The 27197-nt window shown below is 40.5% G+C and overlaps 1 protein-coding gene across 5 annotated transcripts in view; it reads left to right on the plus strand.

Moving 5' to 3' along the window:
- The window catches only part of MPP7 (MAGUK p55 scaffold protein 7), a 287780-nt gene that overhangs the window by 225814 nt on the left and 34769 nt on the right, over positions 1 to 27197 (plus strand). For 4 of the 5 annotated variants that reach the window (XM_019465254.2, XM_053894922.1, XM_053894923.1 and 1 more), the window contains one exon: positions 3495 to 3665. The exons of the other annotated variant lie outside the window; for it this stretch is intronic. In XM_019465254.2, coding sequence (XP_019320799.1) covers positions 3495 to 3665 — 171 coding nt within the window. The remainder of the gene's footprint in view (positions 1 to 3494; positions 3666 to 27197) is intronic. 5 annotated transcript variants of the gene reach the window in all.

A 27197-nucleotide genomic window follows, 5' to 3' on the forward strand; every position in this document is an offset into this window, starting at 1 on the left:
TAGGTATTTACCATATGCTTGGTACTGGGCCAAATGCTTTACTTACTTATTTTTTAAATGTTTGTTTATTTTTGAGAGAGAGCGAGCAGGGGAGGGGCAGAGAGACAGGGGTCAGAGGATTTAAAGCGGGGTCCACACTGACAGCAGAGAGCCTGATGTGGGGCTCGAACTCATGAACCAGATCATGACCTGAGTCGAAGTTGGACGCCTAACCGACTGAGCCACCCAGGCTCCCTTGGACCAAATGCTTTATATGAATTGCTTGTTTAATCCTTAACAACCCTGTAAGGTGGATACTGTTATACTCATTTTAAAGTTGAGGAATGAGCCTTCAGGTAAGTGTTTGAAAAAGTTGGCAAATCACACAGCTGTGTCAGAGCCTGTGGTGACCCGGACCTGGCCACCTGTGGTCCTCGATTTTTACCACTCAGGACTGCTGCTGCTGCTCTAATAGAATTGGCGTGACGACCTGACTGCCATTTTTCTTTTGTGAGTGTTTTGGGTCAAGACACTTAAGCTTCACAACCTGTGGGAATTCTAGTCGCTCGGTAGTTGCCACCTGGAAAACTGACGTGAATGAGGTCAGGACCGTGTCATGGTGCGCGGGCAAGTGCAGTGACGTCTGTGACGTCTGTGTGGCCAGGGAGTAAGGATGTAACGGGCCAGATGGTCTCCCAGGTTCCTTGCAGCACTGTGTCTTCGTATGCGGTATTTGGTCCTTACGTCTGCCTCTTAGAATTTTCTCTTGTGACAGTACCAAATGTGTCCTGCTTTCTTTGTTGAAATTTACATTAAGAGAATGAAACAGGAATGAAGTAGGGCTTTGCTATTGCCTTTTTAAATTACTTGAATTTAGAAAACTTGTATCAAGCACCCTACAATGAATGTCACCAAACTAACCCTATGGACCATGGTCCCCATCTCTGATGTCCCGAGAACCTCACACCAGAAATCTGATTACCTTCTCTCTTTTCCCCACCATCTCTTTACTGTTTATAATGAAAGTAAAAGCTTCAGTTAATTGTAAAAACTCAGTTAGGTAAACACTTTCACTGAAATGCGGGATTCAGCTAGAATTCGTGGCTCAGAAATTTTTTCAGGTTTTCACTCTTGGACTTCATTTGCTTTGGATGAAGCATTTATGTCCTACTTAGAGTCATTCCTGGGCCACAAGTTTGTTAGTGACTTGAGTAAAACCCTCCCTCCATGCAAGCAATAACCACGAAGAAGCTTCCCTTTCTACCTGCTTATCCTCTAATTGCCTTACATGAGACAAGAACCATGGGAACCTGAAATTCGAACACTCTGAAACACCAGCATCAAAGAATTAGAATAGCTGATGTGTAATTTTTGTGCTCAACCAGGAGCCATCTTCTACTGGATTCCAGAGTGAGCCAGCAGTCACAGGTGACAGCGGTGGGGGTGGGTTGGGATGGCATAACTAATTTCTGCAAATTGGTCTGAGAAGCATTGCGCTAAAGCCCTGGTGGGGGTTGTAAGGATCCCTCCCACTTCTGGGGTGACATTGTGAGGACTCAGATGTAAGGGAACTTCTTGAGACCCTTTCCCCAATATCCTGAAAAGAGACACGATAATAAACAACTTTCTATGACCCTTTATATAGAAGTTTAAACCCTGCCTGTCTGTGTGCTTTTAGAATTGACACTTTTTCTTCATCCTGGGGCCCGGTTGGCTCATTTCCCCCTGTGCTTCCCTGGAATCTCATCCTTTGAGAAATACCAATGTTTTATCACTTGTCCAATTTGCCTTTTTCTCTTTGCCTTGTGTCTTTGATATGAGAGCTTTGGAGTGATTAACTCTTGTCTCAAATCCTTTGTAAATCTTTTCCCTCAAATAATCCAAGTATCTCAAAATCAGAATGACTCGTGGTAGGCCACAGAAATATACTATCAGATGAAGTTGTATCTCCCGATTCTTAATAGCCTGGCTGGTTTTTTGTTAAACTGTGAACCCGTAAGGTGAGTGGTATATAACTCCATGGTTATTGATAATTGTTTTCAATACTGGCCTTTATTTTGAATCCTATTAATTTCTTAAATCCAGTGGTAATATTCTTTTTCATTATGGTTCCTAAAATTCAAACAAAACAGTTTTAACATTCTTGCATTTTATTATAAAATACCTCTATTTAAAAATTATTTTACTAATCAAATTTGATCAATATTTTTTCAAGAGAAAAAAATATCATTTTCTAAGAGGATGTATTTCTTTACATTTAAAAATGTACTTTTTAATTTTAAAAATGTGCATTTTGCTTTGTACTATGGAGCTGATACATATATACATATATATGGATATATGTGTATATATGTGTGTGTACATATGTGTGTATATATATGTGTATGTACACATATATATGTATATATATAAATACATATACAACTATATATATTTATAAAACGTTTCAATAAGCAGAACAGTTTTCTCTTCCTCAAAGTCTGGATTTTGAGAGTTGGTTAGGTCAAGAACTGATTGCATTTCTTGCCGAATTCATACTGTTTATATGGATGCAATCATATTGTGTATGATAAACATCACTATTCTAGAAAGGAAGTAAAACCTGAGTGATGCAACAACATGAAGGGCAAGCAGAATGAAATGGGGATTGACTGAGAAAAAGAACTTTTGCCTCAGCTTTTGGAGCTCTTGGTGTGAAAAATGGTAGCAGTGAGCTGGAGAGGTCTCCTGAAGCAGACATCAAATTTATTGAAGTACTTCTAAACTTATTTTAGCAAAAGATCATGTGATCTATTGATGGGAGTACACAGTTGAGACTATGAATCTTATTTCCAAATTTCAGTAGGCTTCAAATTATAAAAACATAGACGTTCCATAGAAGAAAAAGGACCTGGTCTTGGTCATTTACTCCCCCTCCACTGGAGTCTCATAAATTTAAAGAACTTGCTCTTTGTGACTGGCTCGTTCCGTCAGCCTGATCCATGTATAGGCATGTCTGACACTGAGCTGTCCCTAATTTAGTTTTCTTTTTATTCAACAATAGATGCTTGTCTGTGCAACAGGTATGTTGTTAGGTTATGCTTACAATACAAAACAAAATATTCTAGTGTGTATGAATGACGAAGTCATCATTTATATTTGACATTTTTATAGGGCTTTTAGCTTTTTGCTTATCAAATGTGTTCATCAGTTAATCCATGATAAATTATGATTTTCAACTTACTTTGCTTTGTATGTATTTTACTCATTGATTTCTGGAAAGAACTCTTCATGGTTTGGAACTGAATAAAATTTGTAAAACTACAGAAATAAATGTTAGACGATTCTCTTATAAATTGTTTTAATGAAATTGTGAAGTATCTTTGTTTTTTTCTGTTACAAAATATACTTGTAACAGCATTATGGTTCATAAAATCCAGCCAGATTTGAGGGTTTTTTAATTTTTGTCTTTTTGAGGTTTCTTTCTTTAGTTCTTATTACTAAAAAAATATATATATGTATATATATTTTTGCAGCTGGTTTTAGGAGAAGTTTCCGTCTTAGTAGAAAAGATAAGAAAACAAATAAGTCCATGTATGAATGCAAGAAGAGTGACCAGTACGATACAGCTGATGTGCCTACATATGAGGAAGTGACACCCTATCGGCGGCAAACTAATGAAAAATACAGACTTGTTGTCTTGGTTGGTAAGTGTGTCTTTTGTATTAATTCTGATGAAATAAGTGAGGTGGTAAGAATTTAACATCAAAGGGCATTATGCTTGAAGATTTCAAGCCACAAATCTCATTTTGAACACCTTTTGTTTGGTCTCTAAAATGACATTTCAGTCTTTTGTACTCCTGTGACATTCGTGAGACTTAAGATGTCTATGAAGAATGGCACTGGCATTTTAGTGGGACCTCTGTAAGGGGGGATAGAAAACACATCGCAATATAGTAAAGTAAATCAGTGTAACTAAATAATGGAAACCAATATTTGTTAATGTAACACGGTGTCTTTCACATCATTTTGAGGCAGTAGCCATGGTGGAACTTCTTATGGTGCTTAGGCCTTCAGTGAAATAAACTATTTCAGCAGAGCTCTGGAGTATTTAAAGCTGGAGAGTCAGTTCATGAAACTGCTTAAAGCAATTAATAAATATATGTGGTGATTTCCATAAACGTTGGCTGGTTTGACTCATAGTCACGTTCTAGCGTCTGTCTTATCCACCCTTCATAGCCACGCGTGCAGTCGTGACCTCCGTGTTACTCCACGCACCTCATTCTGGTTGCCATTTCTTTAAAAATTTGGTGACAGTGGGAGAGAGCCAAAGCATAAGAGACTGTTAAAAACTGAGAACAAACTGAGGGTTGATGGGGGGTGGGAGGGAGGGCAGGGTGGGTGATGGGTATTGAGGAGGGCACCTTTTGGGATGAGCACTGGGTGTTGTATGGAAACCAATTTGACAGTAAATTTCATATATTAAAAAAAAATAAAAAAATAAAAAAAATAAATAAAAATTTGGTGACAGGTAATTAAGCTCCAGTGATCAAAACCAATGATTTGGGGGGGGGGGGGGGGGTGGTGTGGATAAGAATAAAGGAGCCTGGTATCTGTTGGTAATTATTCCTTCATAAACTGAAGACGATCATGATAGGGATGAGAATAAATGGAAAAGCTAAAGAGTCACCCCTTGTATTGACACAGAGTCCTCTGAGAGGTTACAGCACATACTCTTGATGGTGGTGATGAGTGGGAAATGATGCAGTTTCTCACACCTGATGTTACTGGAAGAGATAGTCACATCATTTGCATGATTTAGAAACACTCACATACTGCAGTTTCCCTTATTAACAGTGTCCCCTTCTTCTAATCAATGGATATGAAAGCACCCCCCAAGCCCCACCTGGAGGAACATTCTACATCTGTTTTTATGTTTACTGTAGAGCCTGCAGTACCCCAGCTTCCAGTCCCTATAGAGTTGGGCTAAGGGGAATATAAGTGTTCCCCAGTTCTAAATCCTTTTGTGCCTCATGGGGGCTACTTGGACTCCCTGCTCCTTTTCTACCCCTGTGTCCCTCCCAGCACCCATCTTAGCAGCATCTCCTCCATCCCTGTTGCATCTTCTGCTCTTCAGCCAAGGTCTGCTGCTTATCTGATGAGAGATACCTTGTGATAAAAAGGCAAAGATAGCATAATTTCCTGTTTCTCCTTAAATCTGAGGACTCTCTGTAGCCAAGGAGTTAGTGTTACATCTGTGCTACTTTTGGTTTCCCCGGGGGATCAAATTGAAAGAGGAAAGCAGAATAGACTTTGATCTCTTTTTCTTTCCTGTAGGTGCTAACCTCCGGGGTGAGGAAGGAAAGATAGATGAAGATAAACTATGGGTCTGAATAGTAATGCAGGGAAGAATAAAAGTAAATCATAGTCACAAGCAACTAAAGATGCTTGATGGTTATGGAAAATAAATACTCCCTAGAATCTTCCAAAGGAAAAGAGGTTAGGGGGATGTTGGCCTCATGCATGTTAGAAGTAGCCATGCACTTTTGTTAAATGGCGCTATATACAGATGTCACAACCCTCTCTATAGTTCTTAAAGGAGGTTTCTAGTATCTTTTTGTGGATGCCTTGAATTGTTTTATGTAGATAATCTTGTTATCTGTGACCAGAGACAATTTTATTTCTTTGTTGTAGGTATTTTCATCTTTATTCGTGTTGTATTCTCTCTTTACTTTAGACTCTCCAGTATGATGATGAATGGGAGTAGTGAGACCATCTTTGCTTTGTTGTCAGTCTTAGGAAGAAAGTACTCAATCTTTCACCATGAAGTATGATATTAGCTGTAGGTTTTTTTATAGATGCCCTTTACCAGGTTAAGAAAATTCCCATCTATTGTTAGTTTGCTGAGAGTATTTATCATGAATTGATGTTGAATTTTGTAAAATGGATTTTTTTCTGCATCTGTTGAGATGATTATATGGTTTTTCTTATTTGATCTGTTGAAATGGTGAACTGCATTGATTAGTTTTTGTGTGTTGAATGAGCTTTGCATGATGTATTAGCCTTTTGCACAGTACTAGGTTCAATTTGCTGGTCTGTAGTTTTCTTAAATTTGTTTTCATCTGCTTTTTGTATTAAGATAATGCCACATTTATAAAATGTGTTGGGGAGTGTTTTCTCCTCTTTACTTTTCCAGGAGAGCTTGTATAGAATTACTATTATTTTCCTTTAAAATGTTTGGTAGAATTATACAACAAAACCACACCTTGGCTTGGAGCCTTTTGGGGAGGTTTTTAACTACAAATTTAATTTCTTCTTTTAAAAAGTAGGGAAGAGGACGAACGGGGAGAGGAAGAGAGCATGTGAAGAGTGCATCTTTCTCTTTATACACACACATACACACACACACACACACACACAACTATTCAGGGTGTTTTTCTGAATGAATTTTAGCAGTTTGTGTCTTTGAAGCGATTTGTCCATTTCACCTAAATGGCCAATTATATAAGCATAAAGTTGTTCATAATATTCCCTTAAGACCCTTTAACTTTCTGTAAGGTCTGTAGTAATGTCTCCACTTTCATTCTTATTATTGGTAATTTATGTCTTCACTCTTACATCCAGTATCTATTGCTGCATAACAGGTTACTACAAATTTAGTGACTTTTAAATAGTGCATACTTATCTGAATGTTTCTGTGGGTCAAAATTTGGAGAGTTTAGGCATGGCTTAGCTGGGTCCTCTGCTTCAGGATATCTCATAAGTCTCATAAGGCTGTGCTCAAGCCTTGCCATGAGGTAGTCTTCTCATTTGAATACTAGACTGTTAAAGAATCTGCTTCTAAAACCATGTATGTGGTTGTTGGCAGAGTTCATAATGTGCTCTCAGTTCTTTGCCATGTGAGCCTCTGCAACATGGTAGCTTCATCAAATTGTATTAACTGAGAAGGGAATAAGGCAAAATATTCCATGTTCTATTGGTTAGAAGCAAATAACAGGTTTTGCCCACAGTCAAGGAGAGGGAATTACACAGGTGTGGAAAACAGAAGAGTGAGGATGATGTCTGGCCTTCATACAGTCTAGGTACCTTAGCTCTTTTTCTAATTTATTGATTTTTTATAAAACCACTTGTACATTAAATTTTTTTTTTCTATCTTCTAAGTTTTATTGACTTGTGCTCTTTATTATTTCCTTCCTTTGCTTACTTTGGATCCATTTAATTTTCTCTTTTTCTAGTTTCATAAAGTTGAATCTTAGACTATTGACTAGAAACACTTTTTTAAAGATTTAACTATTGTTAGGCATAAATTTATGATTTCCTTCTAAGTACTTCATACTACAAATTTTGATCTGCTGTGTTTTGATAACATACCACACAGATCAGAATATTTTCTGATTTCCTTTGTGATTTCTTTGATCCATGAGTTTAGAGTTTAGAGTTTAGAGATAATCCCAAATACTTTGGGATTATCATCTTTCTGTTATTGATTTCTTGTTTAATTTCACTATGGTCAGATAGTACGCTTTCTATGATATCAATTCTTCTAAGTTTATCAGATTTTGGTGGGGAAGGGGTACCCAGGATATGGTCCATGTCATCTGGTGTTCTGTGTGCACTTAAAAAGAATGTGGATTCTGCCATTGTTGGACAGAGTGATCAATACATGTTATTTAAGTCAAGTTGGTTGATAGTATTATTCAGGTCTTTTATATCCTTACTGATTTTTTGTCTACTTGTTCTGTTAGTTGTTGGGAAAGGAGTGTTAAATTCTCTTTAATTGTAGATTTGTCTATTTCTCTTCACATCAGTCAGCTTGTACTTAAGATATTTAGAAGCTCTGTTGTCAAGTGTACACACATTTAGGAGTGTTATGTTTTCTTAATGATTTGGCCTTTTTATTATGTAATTTCTTGAAGTCTGCCTTGTATGATATGTAATAGCCACTCAAGTTGTCCTTTGCTTATTGCTTGCATAGTGTATCTTTCCCCATCCTTTTATTTTAACCCATCTGTGTGTTTATTATTAAAGTGGATTTGTTGGTTTGTTTTTTATAGATAGCATAGTCTTGGATGTTGCTGTAGTTATCCAGTCTCATAATCTATATCTTTAATTGGTATGTTTGGACCATTTATATTTAATATAAACTATTGATATGGTTCAGTGCAGCGCTGTTATTTTCATTTTAGGTCTATTTGTTTTCTGTTTATCCCTTTGTATTTTGTTTATTTCTCTGTTCCCCTTTTCTGACTTCTTTTGGGTTTTTTGACTTATTTGATTTTAATATATCTGATGACTTTTTTGCTTTATTTCTGTGTGTAATTATTCTCTAGTTACTTTTGAGGTGTTTTTTTATCTTTGATTTTAAGCAGTTGGATTATGATGTATCTATATGTGCTTTATTTTTAGTTTAATGTGCCTGAGTTTACCAAACATCTGGAATCTATAAATTTATGACTTTGACAAAATTTTGGCCATTATTTTTTCAAAGACTTTTTTTTCTTTTTGTCCTAACCTCTTTCCCCTCTACTTCTGGGACTGTGATAGGACATGTGTTGGACCCTTTAGTATTATCTCACAGTTTCCTGATGCTGTAATTATTATTATTTTTTTTAGTGTTTCTGTTTTTCAGATATGACCATTTCTTTTGATTAGTCTTCAAAATCTCTGGCTCTATCCTTATTATCACTGTTTTGCTATTTAGCCCACTGACCAAATAAATTTCTTTCAGACACTGTGATTTTTTTTTTTTTTTCAATTGTGAAATTACCAATTCTTTTTCATAGCTTTTGCTTATCTGGTAAGAACTTTATTTTTACATTCATTTCAAGTGTGTTTACTTTAGACTCATGATGGTTACTTAAGATAGCATCTTTATTGTTTTGGATAATTCCGGCGTCAGGCTCATCTTGTGGTTGGCATCTGTAAATTGTTTTTGTTTTTGTTTTGTTTTGTTTTTGCAAATCATCATCTTTGTGCATCAAATTACTTTTGTTCTGTATCCTGGACATTTTTAACATGATTTTGTATAGACTTTGGATCTTATTATATCCCTCTGGAAAATGTTAAATTTTTTAGCAGGCTATCAGCCTGGTTAGGCTTAGTCTGTTTGCCTCAGTTCAGTTTTCAAGTCTTTGTTATGCTGCTTTGGGTCTGTTCCTTGCATGTGACACTTGTGTTAGCCAGACACTTACGCAACGGTTTAAATCTTAGTTGTGCTGCTTTGGGTTCATCTCACTCATGCACAGCTTAAGGAGGGGTAAGCCCACAACTTTTGTGGGGTCTTAGCTATTCAGTCCACTGCCCCTTGGACAGCTCTGAGATGGAGACTCATCCTCTGGACAAAGTCCAAGAACAGATGGAAAAATAAAAAGGAAAACTTTTCCCCTTGGGGTGGGGGGGGAGGGGTCACCTCTCCAGATTTGCTATCCTTCTACATTCTTCCTGCTTTTGTTTGCTTTTCAGTCTTCAGGTTGTTGCTTTTTTGTGTGCTGTCCAGGGGTTTTAATTGTGATCAGTGCAAGAGATAGCTTGTAGAATGCTTACCTCACCGGAGTGGAGCTTGAACTCTCCAAGCTGTAAACTGTCACAGAGGCAATTTGCCTCTCCTCACCGGCATGCCTTGATCAGCCTCCTCAGAATTGAGTGATACTACTCTAACTTTCAAGTCTCCTCCTCAAAGTTTTAAACGGTAAACGGTTATCAGGACAGAATACCACAGCACCATCTGGACTACCTTTTGCTAAAGTTATTCTCCCGGAAATATGTTATCACAACATTCCACTGTCCGCTCCAAGTCACAGAATGATCTAAGGTATTTTGGCTGCTGCTTTACATAAATGCTAGTTGTCTAGGTCCACAATCATTGAACTAAAATTCATCTGGCCGAAATCTTCAGTGGAGAGGTTAGTTTAATTGTATGCAGTTAAGTTGCCCTAAATCCCCTTTGCCCATTGATCTTTGGGTTCCTGGCACCTGATTCTGAATTCCGTGTGGACTCTGTCCTGTGGGCCTCATGCCTTACTTCCTGACAGACAAACTGCTTGCTCTTCTCACTGCATTTTTACATTCCCAGCAGGATCCTATAGTCCTTTTTTTTTTTTTTTAAGCCCTATGATGTCACTCATGCTGCAGTGACTGTTCTTTCTCTGTCTCTTGCTTGGAATTCCTTAAGTTTCTGAGGCTTGGTTCTCAGAGGAGATGTCCCCTTTATCTCCCAACAGGAGGCTTGCCCTCAAGATAGTCCTAAACTTGAGATGCGAAATGTTGACACTTCCAAGTGGTACAGCCAGTGAAGATTCACAGTTCCTTTGCTATGTGCTTCTCCCCTGCTCGCGTTTCTTTACTCTTTGGTGTTTTCCTGCCTTGAGTAAATAATTAATTGCATTACTTCAATGACAACCAAATATCCATTTTTACTACTTAGATTTCTCTACTACTAAAATCTAACTATAATGTTTCATTATCCTCTCCTGTTCCTAACTGCTTTCAAACAGTCCCAACTGAGTTTTTAAATTTTATCTTTTCTCAAGTGGGTCCTATCCTGTACAATAACAGTAACCAATATGTACTGTGTGCCAGGCATTGAGCTAAGGGCTATGCATGTATTATTTTATCCAGTCCTCACTATGACTATGAGGTAAATATTTGTATAATCCCCACAGAAGAAGAAACTGAAGCACAAAGAGGAGAAGTTACTTTGCCCAAGATCACACAGCTACTAAGTTGTAGAGCTGATTCATACCTAAATAATTCAAGACCAGAGCCTTCTGTAATGGGAGCCTAAGGGTACAAGAGCACCCAGCTCCAGGGATCCCAAACAGACTAGATTCGGCCACTCACTAATGATGAAATCCAGAGGCAGAGAGACAAGTGGAGGTGAAACAAGAAAGGAATTTATTTCAGGGAGGCCAGCACTGGGAAGACAGTGAACTAACATCTCAAAGACTGTCTCCAAAGTGCTGAGAATACTTCTAGGTTTATGTAAGAAAAATGTGGGACACAGGTTGGTGGGTACATGCCAGTAGGCAGTAAAGATCAAGTTGATCATTATCTTGTTTTAAAGATAGGTCAAAATGGAGGTAAAATCCTCTTTCAGATCCCCACTGTCAAAGCACCTTTGCATTTCTATGGAGGGAAAAGGGACAGTAGTTTTTTCTTCTGTAGCTACTTCCTGATGACCAGAGGATGACCCAGGGATTTTGGAATGGAAGACTTTGACAGGGTGGGAGAATTTTGCTTCCTGAGTCTCTCCTGAAATACATAATAAGGTACCTCCATGCTGGTATGGATAGCCCAGGCTCCTGCTTGACAAATACAAAAAGTCAAACAACAACCAAAAAGAAAAAGGACACGAAGTCTAGCAGTGCTTATAGCAGGGTATATTACCGTTTGGAAAGATTTAAAGTTAGTTGGCTGCCAAAAGGATCTAGAGTCAGAGCATCTACAGCAATTATGTGTTTATTTAAATCTTTCATGGCTTCAGACACATTCTTTGAGCAATTTGGAATATATATATACAACATTCTGTTTTAATAAGAGCACAGGTTCCTCCTTGGGCTGAAGTCAGAATATCAAGGGCCATCTGGTTTTGAAGGACTACTTTTTGAATTTGTGGTTTTATCATTTAGGAGGGTGACATTGTGCCGAGTTTGATTAAAGATGGCCACTGTGTGCTTGGCTAAACCTCTACTTGTAGTTCTACATCGACAAAAGTGACTTCTAGGACACATATATATGGCTAAGGGATAAAGTAATCAATAAGCCCTCTTTGCCCAATATCTAGCTTTAACAGTATCCCAATTATGAGCAATCACTGGTAAGTAGCAGACATTCTGGGAGATACGAGCATCCACAAGTGCATTGTCCAGTCCCATCATAAGGAAGGGAGTGCCTTACTTCCACAAGTCTGTAGTTAACCACAGGGAGTAGGGTATGCTCTGGCTTTTGAGGAGCTATTTTGCCATCCCAGCCACATAGAATCGGTCAGGGTAATAGTTGAGTTACACAGTTGTTGGGGAATCCATCTCATTGTCTGGCTGTTGAAATAATCATATGCCTACGGGGATCTTTTTATTATCCCCACAGAGTAAAAGCATAAAGACTATCTATACATGAGCTGTTGTGGCACTTTCCCTGAAGTTTACTTCGAGTTGTCTAGCTTAGGCAAACAACAAACATTCAAAGACAGCCAAACTAGAATCTAACATCTACAAAGGTATGTTATTGGAACGCAATATTTCTCTCTAAAATCACCTCATCTACATCAAAGATAGCCAAATGAAGACTAATTTGTTTGTAAAGCAAGTCCAGTTTTAATAAAGCTGACCTAAGTATTTATATAAGCACAGCAAGAATAGTGATTGACCATTATAAGTTCTTACAAATCTACTTTGCTGGAACTTTTTGTAAGGAATTTCAGATTGAACTTTTAATAGCCTCTCAAGACCAGAAGCCAAGCCAAATACTTGCCATCGGATTTGCCTGCAGAACCCGTAGATTTGGGTGAATTCTTCTTGAGTTCCCCCAAATATCCTGAGGTTTCTGCACCTGCCAGGAAGTGACATTCTTTACTCACCTGGTAAGGCAGCCGGGAACTCTGTCAGCAAGGAATCATGCCCGCATTCCCAAGGGGCTTTGTTGGCTTCACAAAGTCCACCTTAGTTCCTCAAAGCTGTCTGGTCATATCTAAGTCTATGCATGTCTCTGTCAAATATGACATTCCGGTCAAAGACTCGGTGTAATATAACCAATGTTTCCAGTGGTGTCTTATTACAAGGAGAACAGATTCTTCTTGAACTTATGCAAATAATTATAACTGCCATGAAAGAAAGAACACTTACTGAGAGGTTTTGAATTCTGGAGGGATCAAGTAGGGAGAAAAGATAAATGCTCCAGTTTGTTCACAAAAGAATACTTTATATTTCTACAAGTTATAGGTATCTTAAGAGAAAGTTTTCTTCAATCTGGAAGAGCAAACATTAGAGAACTGGCAATGTTTCAAGTAAGAATCAAAAAACTATAATCAATTTCCTCAATTCATTCAATCCCATGTTACTGATTTCTTTTGTTTGAATGCAGTTTTTCCATCAGTTCCAGAAATTCTTACAGTTTTAGGATGTTAAAGATACCAGAAACCTGTATTTGTCAAAAGTCTTCTCCATGAATCTCCTAAAAGATGAAATACACATTGCAAGGCCTTCAGAACAGTAACTGTAAATTCCAAAAGACTCAAAAATGGACATGGTTAAAGATCTGATCAGAGTTCATTATAACGCAGTTGGCAAGGAAATCCAGTTATTTCTGTGACAACATTTCAGTAATTAGAAATGTCAAATAATGACCTTATACCTGGGTATACTGAAACTTAGGGATTTCATATAATTTCTAAAACAGTTATAGCATTTACCCATACGATATAACCTAAGAAAGTGTATCATTTGTTTGACAGTGGTTCCCATCTGACTTAACATACCATGTTACTTAACAAGCCTAATTAGTCAAAAAGATTTTGGTTAGAATTTGAATCTTGGGAAGTTTCTTAAAAACCTCAAAGTTTTAAAGCACATACCAAAATAGGATTACAGGTCATTATAAAACAATATTGAGTTATCTGTTTAACCAAGGTGGCAATAGAAAGGTGATATAGCTATTCGCAAAACTTAGCTCCTTTAATATTGAGAATCTTTAAGTATTCAGAGACCTAAAAGGAAAAAATATAGAAACTTTGTTTTTCTGAGATTAAGAAGGAAAACAGACGCACCTGGATGGCTCAGTCAGTTAAGCGTCTGACTCTTGGTTTTTGGCTCAGGTCATGATCTCATGGTTCATGAGTTCAAGACCCACGTCGGGCTGACAGCTTGGGGCCTGCTTGGGATTCTCTCTCCCTCTCTCTCTCTGCCCCTCCTTCCCTCTCCCTCCCTCCCTGCCTCCCTCCCTCCCTCTCTCTCTCTCAGAATAAATAAATAAATAAACTTAAAAAAACAACAGCTTCATTTACAATCTTTTATAAGAGCTGACTTACAAATCCAAGAAAACTTTCTTTTTAACAGATAGGCTCTTACACACTCTTACACAGGTGTACTTTTAAAACTCATTCCTGTCTTAGTCCTGACCATGCATAAAATTCTTTTCCAAAGATTCCCCTTCACAAACATCCTACAGCTTTGTTTTTCATTCAGATTTTGTCCTAAGCCTTTTCTAAATAACCATTTCCATTGTAGGACAAAATTACTTTCTTTTTCCTCAACAAAAATGTAGTTCTCATTCTTTGTACCTTTCTTATCAAAAATACATCATATTTTCCTGGCATACAGAGTTGCTGCCCTTACTTCTAACAGTCTCAATTACATTTATCAGAATTTGTAATGCTTAGAAATCTTAATTTCTAGTAAAAACTAGGTAGTAAGCAGTTGTGAACTATTACATCAGAATTCTTCAGATTGGAAACTTATGAAACATTTCATAATTTCTAGAAACATGTGTTTTTCCATAATACAATCTTGTGACTAAGCATAAAATTCTTTACTAGCAGACCCAAAATTTTTTTTAATTTTTTTTTTTGAGAGAGAGAGACAGAGCATGAGTGGGGGAGGGGCAGAGAGAGAGGGAGACACAGAATCCGAAGCAGGCTCCAGACTCTGAGCTGTCAGCACAGAGCCCAGCGTGGGGCTCGAACCCACAAACCGTGAGATCATGACCCAAGCCAAAGTCAGACACTCAGCCGACTGAGTCACCCAGGCGCCCCCAGACCCAAATTTCAGTTTCTCTGCAGTAAGAAACCAAAAGCTGATAAATGTATGTTTAGTAACTGTTTCAGTGTTTTATCTTGTTTGGAAAAGACATCCAGTGGATTCAAACCAATATATCATTTAGCCTAGCGAAACTTCAAAGATTTAGGTTACCAAAGGTTCTAAAAGCTGTATACTTTTTTTTTTTAATTTAACCTACTTGCTCTTAACAATTACCCATGAAACCTTCATGAGACAGATCAAATTAACCATCATTTTAACTCCTCTTTTTGCTGACAAATTGCAACAGAGATAACATGAACTTATGTGACCTTTAGTAAACCTTGGTAGGATAAAAAGTTTATATTAAATGCTGGTAACGCTAAAGATGTGTCTATTTTCATTAAACCGACAACCTTGAATTAGCTTTAGTACCGAATATGTTGCACCCCTGACCACTAAAAGGTCAACCAGTGTGTTCCCTACTGTCAGTTTTACCTGGGGCTCCTGTGGGGAAATCTGAAGTGGGCAGTTTAAGTCCAGGGGAGCCCCCTGGACCCCTTCATGTTGGCTTGGGAGGTGCTTCCATTTGAACCTCACAAGGAGGCAGCTCAACAGCCTGGGGTGCTTTTTGCTCCTCGATACTGAGGCGGGGAGGAGCAGGAGCCAGGGGCACCGGAGGCACCGAGGATGGTGTAAGAAGAGCCAGCCGCACGAGCTGCACGGGTGATGCTGCAGAAACAGCAGGGGGAGGTAGAGGCAGACGTGTACGGGTGCCACGGGCAAGGCCGAGGTGAATTTCAAGTTCGGACTAACATTCCTTGATCTCCACGTCCTTTCTCTCCCTCCTGCGTGACAGCCTTTTTCTCAGGTTGCACCATTTATTCACAATATGTCCTAATGGACTTCCTTTGGGAACAGAAGGAATATTTTCCATCTTCCTAGGCAAAAGTACAGAAAGAACACAGAAGAAACAAAACTACGACTACATGAAGCCCAGAGTACCTCTGTTAGCATTCGTGCTTACCCCAAAGTGGGGGCAGGGGCAATTCACTGACTGAACCACATGGTTTCCTAGACAAGCTCGGAGGTCCAAACCGAAACCCCCTTGGAGGCAACTGAATGTGAGGAAGGAATCCAAGAGCCATTCAGTTGTCATCTTTCCTCTGAGCTTAACATCTACATATGCTAGGTGGTGTTACAGTGAAAATTCATTTACTTCTTAGTCCTAGGTTTATAACTAAAACGAGACCAGTCAGCCAGTATTCTCCCTAGGGAGGAGCTTTGGGAGGGGATAGAGTTAGCATTCCCCATCTTGTACACATACATTACACAGAAACTCCAACAGAGATCTCCCCCAAATGCGTACCCTTGCTTCCTGTTTACCTCTGATCCATTCCTTTTTCCAATGGTACCTTCACAAATTACAGTGGCCCCTGCCACAGCCTGAGCTAATAGGTTATAAAAACCTGAAACATATGGTTCAAAAGAAGCCAACATCATGGGAGGAGTCAAATCTTTGGGGGCCCTCTACTACTAATTTGTTTATGTTTCACCAAATGCTGTTAATAAGGCAGCTGATGCCACTTCAGGAAAAGCAAGAAAGTCCTCAAAATGAAACCGGTTTTGGCAGCTGCAAATACTTTCTGTTATCCCTGCCAGGGACATCTGTCACATCCACTAGCTCAGGAAAGGGACCAGTGAGCCCTGGTGCACTGCTGTGGCCAACTGCTCTGTCCCTGGGAGTCTCAATGGGGCTGGACAAATCAGAAGTACAGCTCCTGCCTGCCTCACCAGAGCTATAGCCCTGGGGTGCAGGGGTGCGACAGCGCCTGGCTCCGGGGGGCCCGAACAGACCAGGTTCAGCTACTCCTGACAAAATCCATAGGCAGAGAGACCAGTAGTGGTGAAACCAGAAGGAAATTTATTTCAGTGAGGCCAGCAGTGGGAAGACCACGGACTTGCATCTCAAAGACCGTCTCCAAGGTGCTGAAAATACTCCTAGGTTTATATAAGGAAGATGTGAGACACAGGTCAGTGCGTACATGCAGGTGGGCAGTGAAGGTCAGGTCATGTCATCATTGTCTTGGGGCCAGTCATGCCGGGTCTTCTGGGCTGGGGGCAGTCCTTATGCCTGAGGGGGTAGTTTGGGTTCCCATCACAGGATGCTTTGCCCTTTAGGCCCTTTGTCTGAGTTAAGAGAGAAGCTGGAAAGAACTTAATTAGTTAGAAAGTACAGACTAAGGTCAAAGTGGAGGTCATTAAAATCCTCTTTTATTTCTTTCTTAACTCACTGTGGAATATTGCTTCCAATCTGTAAAATCAGGGCTGTACTGACACCATTGGCTGGATCTAAGTATCTTGCTTTTCTTTTCTCTTCTTTGATTTAGGGCCCTAATCATTCATTTTGCTAGCAGATACCTCCTTATTTTGTGAAAGTTTAGGCCTGAATCTACCAAAAGAGAGCACTGTTCACATAAATCTTGCTCACCTTCAGGGCCTCAAGCTGGAGATTTCTTCCTGAGGCCTCCCTGGGGCAGGTCAGCTGGCCGTGCAGGCATAGCCCCATTGTACATAGCATGACTTCTCACCTTCCCCCTCCTTAACATTTGTCAACTATTCCCAAAGTATCCTGGGCTGATTTTCCTGGCCTTTCCCCCTCAGATCCGTTCACATGCTCAGGGAAAGGCTCAGCCACCAGGGAAAGGCTCAGGGCTTGATCTTCCTGGCTGCTTGGCCTTCACATTTCAGAGACTGCCTCTCAGGAGACTTTTGATGGTACAGACAGAAGCAGTCTCAATATTCAGAGGGAGGAGCCCTTCCTCTCCCGTTGGCCTTCAGCCCCTTCTCCAAGGCGTCTCAAATCTTAACACCATTCCATTCATCTGGGGATTTTGTTCAGACGTAGTGTCTGACCGGTAGCCTGAGAGGCAAGGCCAGAGATTCTGCCTTTCTAGCAAGTTCCCAGATGCTGTTGCTGTTGCCGCAGGCCCAGCTTGAGTAGGCAGTAAATTTTGCTTCTTACCTTTTGCCACTGGTTATAATGCAGATGTAGTGAGGTACCCATGCTCTGCACACTGGGGGAAAGCCTTGTTGCTGTGTTTGAATCGGTTCAGTTTCCATCACCTGATTTTGTTAGCCATTGTGAACTGGTTGCAATTTATTTTGATTTTCTACTTATCACATGTCAGTTTTGTGCTTTGTCATCCATGTGTTTAGTGATGGTTTTAGTATTTTTTTAGGTTGGTTTATTTTGAGAGAGGGAGAGATCACAGGTGGAGCAGAGAGAGAGGGAGAGAGAAAATCCAAAGCAGGCTTCATGCTGCCAGATGTGGGACTCAAACCCACCAACGGTGAGATCATGACCTGAGTGGAAACCAAGAATCAGGTGCTTAACCAGACTGAGCCACCCAGGTGCCCCTGTAATGCTGGTTTTAAAACTTTTGGTTTTTATCTTAATCTGCTGTTCAGGATTTTGCACATTGATATTTTAGGTTTGGTTTGTCTGTTGTGATCAACTGATTCAGTATTATTTTTAATATTTTTATTTTATTTTATATTTTAATATTATTTTTAATATTTTTATTATCCACTTTATTCTGAAATTCTTATAGGAAAATATAATGCTATTGGAAATTCTTTAGCTCCTGACACTTCATTTCCCTATGTTGGAGCAATTGCTGATATACTATACTTTATATCACATACTTGTACGTATATGTACATGTATATATATGTACTTTATATCACGTACTTGTACGTATATGTATATATATGTACTTTATATCCTACCCCTACCCTTGCTGTGGCCTTCTGTGGAGCATGACATTTCACAGTGGGATCCAGTGACAGCCAGGGTCACTTTTGTAACTGTCCTTCAAAGTGTTGTTTCCTTTTACTCCCCTTTTTCTGTGTGGCCATTGCTCAGAAAATTTTCCTGCGTGTATGTATGGCACATCTGAAGTATCCGAAGTTTAGTGTTTATTGTGGGTAGCATAAATGGCCATAACCTCTAGGGAAAGACGGGCTACATTCTAATCTATTCTGCTCTTTGGTAGCCATGGGATACCTGAACATTTCAGATTTGCTGTGGGCTTCAGTTTCTTCATCTGAAAAAGGAGGATAATAAGAGCACCTACTTTCTAGGTTTGTTAGAGAGTTAAATGAAATGACATTTGCAAATACTTAGACCAATTCTTGGCACCTAGGCAGGTTTTAATAAAAAGTAGCTCTTCCATCTTGTCTAAAAACAAAATTGGTCTCAAAGATGTTATTGGCTTTATTCAGTGATTCATGGATTGGGCAACATCTCATCTAGCAGATAGAAAGGAACTCCAAAGAGCAGTACAAAATGAAAGACTTTTATAGGCAGAAGGAGGTGGGAAAAGTTTACTGGCGCAGAGTGGATTGTTTGAGGCAAGGTCACCTTCCTTTAGGGGACTGCAGGGATCTATTAGGCGGGTAGTGCTGACCAGGGTATTTCCAGATCAACTGGGTTAAGAGTCCACTCCTAGAAGAGGTCAAAACTAATTAAGTTAGGTATTATGTTTTGGTTTGGTGACATGGGCTTAGCAACAAGGGACTCCATCTGGGACCTGTTGTCTTTTTTTTTTCTTTCTTTCTTTTCTTTCTTTTTTCTTTCTTTCTTTCTTTCTTTCTTTCTTTCTTTCTTTCTTTCTTTCTTTCTTTTTCTTTCTTTTTCTTTCTCCCCCTTTGATCAGACTCTCAGCTTGACTGCGAGATGTGATCAAAATTTAAGGCACTAGCCCCACTCCCATCTAACACTGTCAAGTCCTCAGTTTTCGCTCGATCCTTTGTGCAGTAATCACAGGTCATGACATTTTTGCTGAATCTCTGTGGTGTTGATAGGTCACGACTTCAGGTTCGCCTTTCTTTTTAGATCGATCATTGTCTTTGTTCCTTTTCTGACATCTCAGTGTTAGGGAGGTCATTCCCTTGGTGGTTAGCGGCTGCAAACATGCATTTAAAGCCCTTGAGAGAACACAGAGCACCAGGGTGACCGCTATGATTAGTTTAAGCAGGATGACTCCCCACGTCTGCAGTGGAGCCATGGTCCCTAAGACCCAAATCAATCAAAATCAAATAAGCCCCAAGAAGATCCTGTTGAGGGAGTCACTGCCTTAAGCCAGGTGGCTCATTTGCTAACCTCATGTAGCTGAGTTCAGCTTCCCCTGAAGTGTCATCCAGTTGCAGCCAGTGGAATTGGCCACAGCACAGGCACCTCCTCATTCAGCTAAAAGAGGATCGAGGGCTACCCTGTTATCAAGAGCAACCTTGGCCACAGAGTCTGAGGATTTTGGGGGGTTTTTTGTTTTTAATTTTTTAATGTTTGTTTATTTTTGAGAGAGAGAGAGAGAGAGAGAGAGAGGCTGAGAGTGGGGGAGGGGCAGAGAAAGAGGGAAATACAGAATCTGAAGCAGGCTTTAGGCTCTGAGCTATCAGCACAGAGCCTGATGCGGGGCTCGAACTCATGAACCTCGAGATCGTGACCTGAGCCGAAGTCAGATGCTTAACCGACTGAGCCACCCAGGCACCCCACAGAGTCTGAGGATTTTTGCTGGGCACCTGTCACTTTTGCAGCAGATTCTGTAATACTTTCAGGAGTTAAGGAGAAATTCCTGATCACGGCCTCATGTGTACACATTCCTGACTAGGAAGGTAGAGACCTGCCAAAGGAAGTGAATCCTAAATCATGAAGGCCTCCTGCTAGGTCCTTTCTAACTTGGCAGCATATATTCAGGGGACTTGACCTGTGAAGTGTCTTAGTTTGTTTGTGAACAGTTAGGGTCACAGCTGGATAACCTGAGAGGCATTGCCTGGTTTTGCACCAACTGTCTAGGCATTCACAGGCTTAAGGAGAATAATAACCACAGATAAAAAAAAAAATCCTTCTGGGGCACAGGCCACTTCTACTAAGGCGGCACTGTAAATGGATTCACTGGGAGGGATTGTCGCAGTTCAGTTCAAGCCAGGGGTCAGTTAGGTTTTCAGTGCACTCGGGAAGTAAATCTCCTTGCCTGAAATAAAGGTGTTCCAAATTCCTTGCAAAGATGGGTACTGCTGTTGGGGTCTTTTCATGATTGGGGATATGATTGAGATAATCATAAGAATGTGGAAATGCAAATGTGTTGATTTGCGTAGGTATTTGTGTCTAACTGGGAAGTCTAGTTGTTACTGTAGAAAGGTAAAATCAAGGCACTGGATATTCTGGCTGTAAAAGTCAGACTCTGACTTCTAAGGGAGGTTGATTATAGTTCATGGTGGTACGGGGGATAGAAGAAAAACTGGTCACAGAGAGAGAGGAGCAGGGGATCTCTAGCATCATGGACAGGTCAGAGTTTTTGATGACAAAATCCATCAGGCTAAAAGGTTGCCCAGCCCTTACCAATGGCCAGGGACATACAGATAACGGTGCTACTTTCCTGTTCAATGGAAAGGAAAGTGGGGAAAGGAAAAAGAAAGAAGGAAAAGAAAAGAAAAGAAGGAAAAGAAAGGGGGGGGGTTCATGTTTAGTTGAAGTATGAAGTCTTGATCTGGCATCTTGGGTAGAAGTAGTATTCAGTGATGTCAGCTCCTTTTCTTCATTGGTTTGATTCAGAAGTCTCCAGAATCTGTACAGGATCAGATATTGTATAGAGTCTTCTCTCGCTGTGACATGTGTGCCCAGGATTCAGTGCTTTCTGTTTTCACAGCAGTGGCAATAGTCAGGAGCCTTGATAAGGTCCCTTCCAACAGGGTTGGAGAGTTGTCTTCCTCCAATGACATTTCCAGAACACTCAGTCACCATGCTCCAGACTATGACCAACAGGATTTTTTGAACTGGGATCCAGGAAGGCTTTTTTAACCTATTGATGATAGGCTTTAGCATAAGACGTTAGAGACTTACAGTAGATGGTTATATTAGGATGAGTTAACCAAGGACTCAGCAGAAAACTGTATACCAGTACATACTGGTCTGCTGCTGACTGTCTCACGTGATACAAGTTTGTTTCCCAAAGCTGGTACTGTGAGCAGTCAGCAGGACCAAAGGCAGTACCTTAAGCCAAGGGAGTTCAGCAGTTTTAGCAAGTTTAGAAATTTTAAGTTTGAGGATCCCATTAGTTTTGTCAACCCTGCCTGATTGATAAAGGTGATAGGGACAGTGATAAAATTCAAAGAAGTTTGCAAGGTTTCTGTTAAGGCTAGTATGATCTGCCCAGTGAAGTGGGTGCCTTAGTCAGTGGAGACCGTGGAATGTATACCCCAAGTGGGGAACATGTTTTCTAACAATTTCTTTGTAACTGCGAGGGCATCAGCCTTACAGCAAGGGGATGGCTCCATCTAGGAAACCTAGAACATACTGGTACAAAAAACAAGAATATATTGGTAATCCCTACTAAATGGTAGTTGGATGAAGTCCAGCTGCAGGTGCTCAAAGTGTCCAGAGGGAGGAGGTTTGAGGTGTCTGGGAATAAAAATAGTTTTTCCAGGATTTTGGGCCTGGTAGATCAGGCATTGATGGTAAACTGTTCTCACAACTTGATAGAAGTCTCCCCACCAATATCAATTCATAATTAGAGTCATCTTGGTTGACCATGGTGGGTGAAAGAATGCAAAAACTGAAAAATGGGTTATGCCAGGGAATAAAGAAGACTAAATAGCCATCTTGGTTTTCCTATCACCCCAACTGTTCATTGAATTTACAACCCATTGTTTGCTCGTGTTAATTTCTCTGATTCAAAAGCAGACTCTTGCCATGTTATAGGACATTAGGATGGCAAAAATCTGGCAATAAGGGGTAATTTTTTTGCAGAAGCAAAAGGGACCTCATCCACATGTGCCCCAACTGTTATAGATTCTGTTGTTTGCCTTTCCATGAAAGTCAGCTAGGGCATTTCTCTGATACCAGGTTCAGGTTTTTAGCATGGGCCTCAATTTTGATGACAAATTTGAGAAGGTAAGAGAATAGCAGTAATAAAGATTTTTATTTGTTGTCCATGTTTGACTGTGGTCCCAGCGGACATAAGAAGACAACTTTGTTTCCCTAACATCCCAAATCATGGACAACACCAAAGGCATAGCGGCTGTCAGTATGCATCTTAACAGTTTGTCTTTTGATAAATGGTGTGCTCGGGTGAGGGCACAGAGCTCTGTTTGTTGGACTGATTTAGCTTGTTGGAGATTTCTCCTCTCATGTAGTTTGTATTGGGTAGTGGTGTAGCCAGCCTGGAAGTTCCCTTTTTTTTTTTTTTTTTTTTTTTTTTTAACAGGATGACCCATCAACAAACATTAGATCAGGATTAGTCAAAGGGTAGGTCATAAATCAGGACGTGTCACAAAATGGAGTGTTACTGCCTCACAGTTGTCAGGCTCACCCTCGTGAGGTAGGGGTAGTAACATGGCAGGATTAAGAACATTGTGACATTTAAGATGCAGGTTGGGTAGCAAAATCAGAAGGCTCTCACAGGAAGTTAGTCTGCTTGTGGAGAAATATTGAGTCAATTCAGAATTAAGAAGACTTTGGGGGCTTCTTACAACTTAAAAAGTTTTGGAGCTATTTACAAACTCCATAGGTTGTGGAATTTGTAAATAAATGTCATTACCTAGGGTTAAATCTATGGAGGCTTCTGCTAATTTTGCAGCTGTAGCTTTTTTTTTTAAATTTTTTATGTTTTTTTTTTTTTAATTTTGAGAGAGAGACAGAGTGTGAGTGGGGGAGGGGCAAAGAGAGAGGGAGACAGAATCTGAAGCAGGCTCCAGGCTCTGAGCTGTCAGCACAGAGCCCGACATGGGGCTTGAACTCACGGACTGCAAAATCATGACCTGAGCCGAAGTCGGTCAGTGAGCCACCCAGGCACCCCACTTTTTTTTTTTAAGTTTATTTCAAGACAGAGCACAAGTGGGGGAGGGGCAGAGACAGAGGGAGAGAGAGAATCCCAAGTAGGCTCCGCACTGCCAGCACAGAGTCCAATGCAGGGGCTCAATCTCACGAACCACAAAATCATGATCTGAGCTGATACCAAGAGTTGGATGCTCAACTGACTGAGCCACCCAGACACCCCTGCAGCTTTAAGACAGTTGGCATTGGCACAGGTAACTGAATCAAGTTGGATGCTCTGGGAAGCAGTAGGTCTGTGTTCACTGCCATGTTCTTGAGTGATTATTCCCAGGGCTTGGTTATCTCTTTCAAGCACAAATAGGGTAAAGGTTTTGAACAGTTAGGTAGCCCTGGGGTATGCAGCTCTTGCCCAGCTTCTCTTAGTCTTATTAAAGCCTACTTGTGTTTATTTGTCCAAGGAAGGATTCAAGGACTGAAATTTCAGTAAGTTCATAGATTGAGGAAGGCACTTGAAAATTAGGAGCCAGAGTCTGCAGTAGCCGGCTAGGCCTAGGAATCCATGCAAGTGGTGCTTAGTTGTGGGCCTAGGACATTGTTGGATTAGCTTAATTCTGTTTTGGAGATAGCTGGGTTCTGTTAGCACCTAGATTATGGCCTAGGTAATGAACAGTATCTAGAGATAATTGGAATTTTTCCTTTGAGCTTTATGTCCTTTTTTGGCTGTTGCAGCAAATAAATGGAATCTTTGAAGGACACCTATTTGGTAACGGAGCATAGAAAGAGGTCATCTACATACTATAGAAAGCTCAGTTTCCTAGAGGACTAGGGGGGGACTTAAACCTTGGTGGAGCACTTGGGAGAAATAAGAAGGGGCCTCAGTGAACCCATGAGACATGACCGTCCAGGTACACTATTGATTATTCCAAATCAAGGCAAACAGAGGTTGGCTGTTGGGGTCTCCAGTGGTGCTGAAGAAGGCTTGAACATAGGTCCATTGCAGTAAACCATCTGGAGTCCGGTAGAACTTGTGACAAAAGGTTGTTCAGGTTCAGAGCAACTGGGAAATGGGGAATGACTATCTTATTAATAGCTCTCAAGTCCTGGACAATTTGACATCCTTGCCCATCAGGTTTCCAGTCTGGCAGTTGCAGGGGCTGGTCCAAGGAATGATTAGTCCCAGAGTGATTAGGTCTGTTGCTATGAGGTCTTGCATGGCCTCAGGCTTTTGTGGATATTGAGCCAGTTTGGGAAGAGGTTCAGTTCTGTCTATCTGAATTTTTATCAGCTCTATACTTTGTTCTCCCAATGTCAGTGTTAGAAGTAGCCCACAGATCTTCAGGAACCTTAGATAAATCAGGGATCTTTTACTGGAGTTATTTCTCTTCTACATGAAGGACAAATTGTAAGGGACCTAAAAGATCAGTTCAGGTTGGTCAGGAAATTCTAAGATGAGGTCCCCATTGGAGGCAAAAAGTATTAGCCCTTTCAGTTTAGAAAGGAGATCTCTACCTAACAGGTTGAATGGTGCTGTGTCACATAGCCAAAAAACAAACAAAAACAAAACAAACAAAAATCAGAAAAAGCTTTTACAGTCAAAGGTCCCAGAGTCATCTGTACTGCAGGTTGAGATAGAAACTCTGAATTTCATTAGATACCCTCACTACAGAAACTTCTTTTTCACAACTTTTTTTTTGTTCTATGAGAGCAGGTTTAAGATAGAGAATGATGCTCCTGTATCTACCAGAATCTGGCAAGGTTTTCCATTGATTTTACTTTTCGTTTCCCCTTGGCTGTTTAAGGGGATTAGTGGTAGCACTTTACCAGAGGATCCCTCAGAGTCCTGTCAACTCTGGGAGAGGCCATTTGGGGGCAGATCGGGAGGCATTTGAGTTGATGATGAAGGATTTGCATAAGGCTTTTTCCCCCAATGTCGTAGTAGATTAAAAATGAGACATTGACCCCTGGTCCATTGTTTTGAAGATGGACTCCTAAGAGGGTGCAATGGAGGAGGCAGGCCCAGGTATTAGCTTGTAGCTTTTGTAACTGTAAGGCTAATAACTCCTTGGACTTTTGATTTTGGTCTTGTTTCAAAGTCCTCACGAGTTAGAGACATGAGTTCAGTCCGATCAGTGGCTGCCCATCCTATTTATGTCTTTTTATCAATCCACTACTCACAGAAGATAATCCATTAACAAATATGGCAGCTTGAGCAGGTTGGGTGGCTTCATTTATTGTGTGCAACCTGGAATGCCGTAGGAAGAGAGCTTGTAATGGGTCTTAGAGTCTGTCAGATTCCTCTTGTTTTGCATGTTTGAATCATAGACCAGTGGATGCAGGCAGCGAAGACTCCAGGAATGGCTTTTAAAAAGACTGGATGCTATTTTGCTTTTTTTTTTTTTTTTCTGGTCCATAATGGGACAGTGGTGGAGATCTCAAATATCTTCCTTGGGGTGTGCTGTTCTCACATCCATTTGGGGGCTTCATCTGGTCCCACCAGCATGTGCCCAAGCTGATAAAGATCTGGTGGCCTGGTGTCATGGGCCCTGATAAGGACTCTAAATTCTTCAGGAAACTTTTGGGATTCCTCCTTGAGTTTAGAAAATTCTTTAACTAGGGGCCTTAGTCCGATTTGGTTTTTGATCAAGGCGTGAAAGATGCCTCAGGAGGATCTCCTGCAGCCTTGAGTGGTTTTATTTTAAAAGGTAATTGTATAAGAGTCTCTTCAGAGTGGAAAGGTAGTTCAGATAGAGAGTTAGTAGAACATGAGTCCTGAGGTAAAGGAGGGTAGAGGGGAGCAGTAGGAGTTATATCAGTCTGTCTTTTGTTGTAGAGACCTCTATGTCTTTAACTTTTCTGTCTTTAATTTTTCATAGCCTTTTGCTATGAATTTTTCAATGAAGCTATTTTGGCATCTCAAAACCTTTTGGAAGCTTCTCCATACCAATTAAAATAGGTATCCCATTCTGTTTGTTCGATGTGGAAACTGCTCCTCAAGTGCACTTCTTAAGTGAACAGTCTTGTCTAATTGGACCATTCCCCTATAATGGCCAATTCTAGGTTTTCTTTAGTAAGAGTTGCCATTTTTGAAGCTATCACTTCCCGGACTATAGCTCTTAGACGTAAAATAAGCAGATGTGCTGGGACACGGCACACTCAGCTCTTTTTAATTTAAGAATCTCATTTCTTTAGCCAAGCAGTTGAGTCTCCTGGAGCCAAACTAATACCTCAGAGGGATATGCCACTGTATGGGGTGGGGTTTTACAGCATACATCACTGCGACGGAATTTTCTTGAGGTTTACAGGTTGACCCGGTGTCAATCTAACCCCATTCCATGACTTACCAGTCCTAACACAGGAGTCCTAGAGTTGGTGTTGAGCGCCCTAACAGCTATTAAGTACAGATCCATGCCCACCTAGTTTGTGACCTTTTGGCTTCCAAGATTCCCCCTGGCAATAGCCTTTTACCCACACAAAACAAGCCAGACAAGCATGTGCACATTAACACACCAGCAGTAGCCAAAGAGATGTGATGGCAGACTGGCCAAACAAAAGAAGAAGAAGGGGCATTAGTTGCACTCCACCCACCATGACCAACCTGGAACTGTGGACAGAGCCAGCAGACTCCAACAGGAGACTGGACTAAATAAGGGCTAGGACTGGGGCTCGGGGTAGAA

Source organism: Panthera pardus, unplaced genomic scaffold, assembly GCF_024362965.1.
Source record: "Panthera pardus isolate Hobbes unplaced genomic scaffold, ASM2436296v1 HiC_scaffold_6, whole genome shotgun sequence".
Taxonomy (NCBI): Eukaryota; Metazoa; Chordata; class Mammalia; order Carnivora; family Felidae; genus Panthera; species Panthera pardus.